Source organism: Quercus lobata, chromosome 6 (assembly GCF_001633185.2).
Source record: "Quercus lobata isolate SW786 chromosome 6, ValleyOak3.0 Primary Assembly, whole genome shotgun sequence".
Taxonomy (NCBI): Eukaryota; Viridiplantae; Streptophyta; class Magnoliopsida; order Fagales; family Fagaceae; genus Quercus; species Quercus lobata.
In genome coordinates this window covers 19,637,134-19,645,187 of record NC_044909.1, presented here as the reverse complement: position 1 = coordinate 19,645,187, position 8,054 = coordinate 19,637,134, and the positions used below count along the sequence as shown (strand labels likewise).

At 37.1% G+C, this 8,054-nt stretch overlaps 1 protein-coding gene and 1 pseudogene across 2 annotated transcripts; both read right to left on the bottom strand.

Annotated features, from left to right (window-relative positions):
* Positions 1-422: 422 nt before the first annotated feature.
* Positions 423-5,897, bottom strand: LOC115949950 (annotated as a pseudogene). Its single transcript, XR_004083042.1, has 11 exons — positions 5,875-5,897; positions 5,576-5,789; positions 5,332-5,424; positions 4,436-4,621; positions 4,139-4,352; positions 3,262-3,371; positions 2,967-3,119; positions 2,440-2,562; positions 2,039-2,321; positions 755-993; positions 423-662 (listed from the first exon to the last, which is right to left on the bottom strand). The product of XR_004083042.1 is annotated as a protein transport protein SEC31 homolog B-like (transcript).
* A 1,280-nt stretch (positions 5,898-7,177) lies between these two features.
* LOC115949949 (proline-rich receptor-like protein kinase PERK2) lies at positions 7,178-7,722 on the bottom strand. The gene is made up of 2 exons (XM_031067209.1): positions 7,230-7,722; positions 7,178-7,182 (listed from the first exon to the last, which is right to left on the bottom strand). Exons 1-2 carry the CDS (start codon positions 7,720-7,722, stop codon positions 7,178-7,180), a joined length of 498 nt encoding a protein of 165 aa, XP_030923069.1.
* Positions 7,723-8,054: the final 332 nt, after the last annotated feature.

The window sequence follows — 8,054 nt, the reverse complement described above, 5'->3', positions numbered from 1 at the left end:
AAACAAAAAGGCTTTGATAGACGGTACATTGTAACCATTAAAAAATAGGTACTAAGCATAAAAATAGAATTCAAACGCCACTCATCTCAACGAATCATGCTATATTATTCAAATATTTGCGTTCATATTCATGATAAAATCACAAGGCTGGTACAGTTTAAGTGCCAAAAGAAAAAGACAAAAATTTGAGTAATGTGACAACAGAAAACGGCTTAAAGCAGCTCACTAAGACTTTTGAACAGCCAAAAAGAGAAAGTAAACCATCTATGAACTTTAAAATTCAAGAAAAAAAAACACTATTTCTCAACACTACAAGTATTAATAAAAAAAACAACCATCCACAGTCCATTATGTAATGAAAAGTATCTCCACTAACAGCTTCCAAAAATAGCTTTTAACTGAAAGCCAGTCGATATATTGTGAAGAACCAAATTCCTAAAGCTGCAATCTATAGAAGCCAGTCTTGTGTACATTGAAGAAAAGATTATTTCTCCGAGAAGATACCCACATAGGTGAAAAAATTCCAATCCAGGAAACAGATCTTAGAACGATTCCCCGTGCCTTCGTTAATTTATTCTGACATTCTGCCTTGTCTTGATCACTCGCTTTAGTGTAGCTAGCCAGAAGTTGCACTCATCCCACTCACTAGTCGTAAGTAGTACCTGAACCAGGCAGAAACAAAAGCAAACAAATAGAATTTAATATTTCAAGTTTTGCAACCTAAATGAAGTGTGTGAATGTTAAAGAAATGTACCTGGATTTGAAGAGCAGTACTGAAATCGCCACCATCCAGAGCCTGGCAGAGCTGAACAAGCTTATCGGAAGCATTTTTCGATATGTCCCCACTGTTGAGTTTTGCAAACAAGGCACCCAATTTCCTTGAATTGTCTTCTATTTCACGCTTCTTTGCTGGATTTGCACGTTAACCTCCCAGTGCTTCTGATGTCTCATTGAAAAGTCTTGTCAATGTTGCAATGACAGATTTTTGGTGCACTGGGGCAAGTTTAGCAATAACAAACATCAACATTAAATAGTGAAGTGAATGATAAGAGCATAGGAGGAAAACAAATAAAGCAGAAGCGAATTTTTATTAGGATAAATATTCAGTTTTCAGAAATTTACCTAGCTGAAACTAACTCAAGATGTTAACCATAGACCACTCAACCAAAAATTATATTAAACAATTGTCAGTAGGCATGGAAGCATGGAAGGGCTTCAAAAGAATCAAAACACCATGCAAGAGTAATAAGATACTTGTTTAGCTTCTTTTTAGTTATTCACTTACTATTTTCTTTTTTGCATGATATGAGACAAAATGTCAAAACTGGTTACCAACAATTATTTCAACCAAAATGGCCTACTTCCAAGATTGGTTCCATGTATGAGAACACTATTCTGTAAAAAAATTTTATGAAATCAATAAAACCCAACTAACCTAGCATAACAAATCATCAGTACAACACACCGAGACCCAAAATTTCAAAATTACTAGGAGAAGCAGAATCAGAATGGAATAAATTCTGACCACACAGGACCAATCCAACTTTTGTTTTTCTAAACCACCATTTTGCTTGGACCAAAAAAATAGAGAACATGAAAAAGCCTTTTTTCTGCTTGCATGCATGGTTTATCAAGATCCAAGATCCATCTTTTCCCTCAGGTACATCTGTTTAGATGTCAAAAGATGTGCAGAATTAAAAAATGCATAAAAACCTCTATTGATAACATGAGACATGCATCCCATTAATTAACAAACTAGTTTGTATTACTATCCAGACTGTCTGAATTTTTAAACACAAAACCTTGAGACAGAGAAAAGATTGCCACTGCTACCTGTCACCACTCATTACCTTAAGAGTTCCTACTGTTGACATCTAATGCCATCAGAATCTCCAGGATAGTGTGTAATGCTGGCTATTCTTTTTATATTTTCATTATATTAGTTTTTGAACAAGCAGGGCTATGTGAAAGTAAATTTTATTATTCAAAGAATCAATGGATTAATCAAGTAAAATTTATAAATATATAAAATAAATACCTGGTACATTTGAAGTATCAACTGTCTGTACGGTAGGTGGTGGAGCTGCAGGTGTTATGGTGGGTTGCACTGATGCTGCCTGAGTGGGACTGTGTGGTTGCATTGAACCCATACCAGATCTTTGAACAACCGCTGAATTAACTGGCATAAATCCCTTCAGGGATGGGGTGGGAGCTACAACATGTGGCATTGTATGGCCAGGAACTGAGCCTGGTTGTGATGTAATAGGGGCAGCTGGAACATTCCCAGATGGTACAGGTTGATAAGTAGGGTTAGCAGTTCCCTGAAACATATACAATGAATTTTCCGGTATATCACTCACAAGTTGCTTACAATATTGCATTTTGACATCAAACTACAAATCTCACACACGCACACGCATCAAAAGGGAATATACTTACAGGATACAACTGAGAACCCAATGTGGGCTGCTGATATTGCCCTACATTTTTCAACATAGTAGGAGTTGTGGGAATAAAGGGCCTCGCAACAGGCGCAGTAACGGGAGGTGCAGCAAAATTTGGCTAGAAGAGTAACAAAAAAGGTCATAAAACTCATGTCTAAAAGTATTATTTATAGCAAGTGACAGGAAAAATTTGTATAATAAAATCTAGACAAAAAATATGGTGAGAATTTCATGACCAACATTATGTTAAATGCCAGAAATGACAACCCAGAACAACTTTATAGATTATAAAACACAGATGGAAGGGAGATTAAGTTTGATTCAGAAGATTTATAAGTGAACTACTACCAGCTCGGACAGACAAGATATAATTGGTCCATGTAATAGTTGAGTAGCATATAAATACGATACAAACTACAAATAAGCATAATTTAGCAGGTCTATAGCATTGCTAAGAAATTTTATATACTAAACACCAAATAAAAACCAATAGTACTAGATGAACCATATAACAAAAAATACCTGGGAAGGTGTCCGTGATGGAAGGAATATATTTGGGGGCTGATAGGGAGCAGGAGTTCCGTATGCTCCATAAGGAGAACTTGAGGGAGGTTGATAATTTCCACCATATGGACTGCTGGGAACACTAGGCTGCATTTGTGATGGCGCAGTTTCCTAAACAGTACACATTAAAAAAATTCAAAGGATAAAAAAAAAAATACACATTAGAATAACTGGGAGAAATGCAACAACGTTTGCAATTAAACAGCAGCTGAGACAACTATATCACACAGAAAGGAGAGTAAAAAATAAACACCTGATAATATGTTTGAGAGGTATCATAGCCATAATTGGATTGATCAGCACCATACACTGCTGCACTTTGTGTTTGAGAGTTTTCAAGAGGCATAGCCCTGGCTTCTTTCTCTGCAACAAACAAAATCATCAACTGAAACCATATATTGAGGCAAAAAAAAGCTATATCATAGAGCTGGCCCCATTAAAATCAGCATATTCAAAAGAACAATTTTAGCATCCAATTCTATGCTATTAAAAGTCATCTATATTCAAAAGATTTGATGGAAACTAATTTTTTCTAATTACCTAGTGAAGTAGATCTCCGAGTATAATAAATGAAACTAACCAGGTCTCTTAGATGATGGTTGCTCATCCCATGTCAATGTAAATGAGATTCTACCAATTTCTTGATATCATTATGTATGGCAGATTGGAAATAGAAATACAACTATTAAACACTAAAAAAAAATTTTCCATGAGAGATAAAAGATCACACATGGGGGCTCCTAGTTGGTCAAAACCCACACCAGTTGGCTAAGGCAAAGGCCATGGGGCCAGACATTTCAATTTTGACTCACCATCTTATTCCATTCATGTCATTTTTTGGGTTTGAGTTCAGGAATTAGCCTCTCCAAAACAATTGAGGGTAAGGCTCTTTACCAATCACTTTTTTTGATTGATAAGGCTGCCTACCAATCACTTTTCTTTTTCCAGTTCCACAAAGGTGACTGGAAGCCACTGCTTACATAAAAACAGCAGCATAAGAAAAGCAAGAATGATAGTGTTTTGAAAATAAAACATGCCAAAATTATATGAGAAAAGAATAAACCACAAATTTCATCCAGCAACCACCAGGGTTCTAACACTACACGAAAGATATTACCAAAATCACATACCAGGTTCTGTAGCGAGTGCAATTTGATCCCTTAAGATCACAAGTTCAGGTGACAATTCATCAGAGCCCAAAAGTTTAAGGTACTCCATTGCTGTTGTTAAAAGCCCTTGACTTGCTACAATTTCAGCATATTTTTCAACAAGCTTACACAAAGATGCACTAAATCGCTTCTGCCCAGTTGCCAAGGCAAGGACAATAGTCTTTTCCATCAAATCCTAATCAAATGATTAAAAAAATAAATAAGTATTGTGGCCAGATTATACAGGTCAAAATACTCCTCTACATGTACCAAATTAACCTGAAGAAGCTCAACATAGGATTTCCCTTCGTGCTCAGTTCTAAGACTCCTTGACCAAATTTCCACTATTTTATCAATATTTCCCGCACATATATAACAAAGAGTAGCAGCCAACGTGTTATCAGCAGTCATGAGTTTCGAAGCAAGTGTGTCACAGAGCATAGTCCATTCCTCTCTCTGTGCAAACTGTTTTTTTTTTTAGGGAAAAAAGAAGGAATAAGAATTTAGCAAACACAAGAACTTCATGGTCAATGCAATTAACTGCACAAGAAACTATTTCTTACAGTAACTAGTACAGGATAGCCATCATTGCAAAGTAAGAAACAAATATGTTTAATTTGACTTGTCTATCTCTTGGGCCATAGCACAGAAGATCATCAGGTCAAGAGTTCATTACCTCCACAATAAATCCAGAAACAGAAACTCATTCAATTCATAGTTTCAAAAGGCAGACTGTTGACTTCTAATAATAATGTCTGAATGCAAGGATAATTTAGAAAAAAGATGCCTCAAAAAAGAAACAATATCTCTAGCAATTCCTGCAACTACATTCAGCTGTGGGCATGAGGAGGTAGGTCAGACAGGTTGAGTATAACATTTGCTAAAATCAACATGAAAAGGAAGAGATACCATGTAAATGAAGGTAATGGATAACCATTCCACAGCATTCAAGATCATAATAAACCATTTAGCAAACTAAGAGGGGAAATATATATATATATATATATATATTAATGGAAGAAACATGAAACAGGGAAAGAAATTCAGCAACAAAATACCATTTATTTGGATTCAATAAAAAAATTGATTTAAGTGTCCATGCATCTAAATCGTAAACAATGTGCCGGAATGTCACAAAAAAGAACTCTATCTTTGCCAGGAGTAATAAAACTTACACTACAGAGAAGAGCAAGTGTTTCTTTCCAGAATTTCAGGGGCCTTGTATTTACAAGGCTCAAGAGATCATTGTTCACCATTGCAGAAACAACCTGAAAATGAAACCCCCATGTATGAAAGAGACATTATAAATACATTGTTAATAATCGATTGATAAGATATAAAATATTTATCTCCAATCGTTTTACATAGCTTCATATGTTCATCAAAGTAAAATGAGGCTATTCAAGATAAATAAACTACCTTTAGGTATGGTGATCGGCTAATCTTAAAGTATTGATCCCGTGTGCTTTCCCACAAAAATGCACCACCAACATTAGCAATAACTAAAGCATCAGCCATTTTATTTGCAGATATGCACTGTGCAACTGCCCCCTTGTAATCTCCAACAATTAAAGCACTTTGGATAGAATAAGAATGTTTATCCTTATAAAAATTGTAGGCTAACAAGAAAAGGCTAATGACCAAAAAGGAGAGCATAAGAACAACTGATACCCCAACTTCTACATGAAGTACAAATTCAAGCAATAAAGATTAATTACCTGAGCCACAGAAGTTGCACCATGCCGTTTTGATAGCTTACTCCGATCAGGTGCAACAATTGCCACGTATGAAAATGAATAATCTAATACGGAGGCACGTTTTCAAGTTCTGCTTCAACAGCAGCAAGATTCTGTTTAGTTAAAATGATTCTTTGTTGCCGAGATTCTTCTTGCAACCTCAAGTGTTCCACTTCTTTATATTTCTTTCTAGTACCCCTAGGAAAAAATATAAAGAAATGGAAGACCTGAGGAAGCAAGAAGAATCTCGGCAACATAGAATCATTAAAGCTAACTTTATCTTGCTGCTGCTGAAGCAGAACTTGAAAACGTGCCTCCATATGAACCTCCAAAAAATGAACTTGTGAGTAACTTTGAGAACCCAATTATTGATTTTTCTGGCGGTGTGGGTTATGACGTGAACCCACGACCTGAAGCTTTAAGCCCATTTTGACGAAAAGACTTTTCAGTAAAAAAAGATTAGAAACCTATTAGAAATAAGTCATGCCATGGAAAACAACACACCCACCAACCATTTACAAATTTAATTGTATCAAGTAACCAACCTCAGTATTAATCCTTGCTTTGGATATGGCATCATCCTTGAGCAACTTCTTCAATACCTGCACAAAGTTCATTACCATTAGCATCACAAGTTGAAAATCTCTATACACTGCCAATAACCAAAAAACCTCAAAACAAAGTCACTTGCCTTAGGAAATGGAGAAACTATAAAGAAATAGAAGACCTAAGGAAGCAAGAAGAATATTGTCAACAAAGAATCATTGATGCAACAAGTTTGCAGCTGCTGTTGAAATAGAACATGAAGCAAGATAGTTAGCTCTTGTTAATGCATGCACACAGAAGCGGGAATTAAACTTGTATTCATTAAGAACAAGAGAACCATAGATAACCACAAACACATGAATATCTACCTCCAAGATAACAGTAGCAACAATTGTATCATTCACAAACACATGAATATCTACCTCCAGCTAATGTCCCAACTGTATCATTCACCTAGTTCCAATAATGTACATTAAAACCATTTTGGCCACAAAAATAATTTCATGTACTTTTCAACACCAGCTTGAAATGTCCAGTTAAAGGAATAAGGTATCATTTGAGTTACCTTTTTTGAACCTTACGCTTTCTCGTATAATGAGGAGGAGGTCTTGCATGTCCTTCGTCAGATGCCTCGGGCCCAGCTTTGTGTCCATGTTTGTGCCCCCCTGTCCCACAAGGAGGTGCCTTAGATATGCGTTTTGGCCGACCTTCTGCTGCTGTAGGTAACCCAACAGGCTGCTCAACCTGAACATGGGGTGGGTCGATGGCTAAAGAAGGGCCAGTGGACATACTGTGGGAGGGTGGGTCCTGTTGCAAGTCAGGAGGGGTTTGATCAATACCCAGGTCAAAGGATGGAATAGGTGACAGCTCAGGAAATGATCGTGCGGTGGATGGACGAATGTCAGACCCAGGATAGGGATGTGGGGTGGGTGAAGGGATGGTAGGGCTAGGGGACTCATGTGGAGTGGATAAAGGGATGGTGGGGCTAAGGGATGGATGTGGGGTGGGTGAAGGGATGGTGGGGCTAAGGGATGGATGTGGGATGGATGGAGAGGGATCGAGGGTAGGGACAACCTGAGGGGTAGCAACAGGCGGACGAGAGCAACGTTCGGCAGGAGCTGTGCTCGTGCTTGGGCTCTCAGTAGTGCTTGGCCTCTGAGTAGGTGCTGCCGCAGGAGTAGCTGCCTCCTCATTCGAGGCCTCAGGTTCGAAAGGTCGTACATGGCCAATCTCATGCACTGCCTCCAGCACATCAATAATGTCCTTGTGGTCCTCCGTGCCCATTGGGTGTCGCCTCAACATACGGACATATCCTTCAATCTACACATGGAAAAACTAAGTATATTAGTAATGCAATATCAAAATGAAGAAAGCCAATCAATAGTAAAATAAAGGTTGGTTCCAAATTGATACGGCAACTAATAATTGTAAATTATAGGGACACCAAGTGTTACATTGGACTAAATTGAAATTATCTTTTGTATTAAAGATGTAGTTAGCGGATATCATGTTCTCAAAAATACAAATTAAAAATTCAAATGAGGAAAAAATTAAAAATAATAAAAATGGAAAGAAGAATATATACCATAACTCTAAAGGCTGAAATAGGAGATATG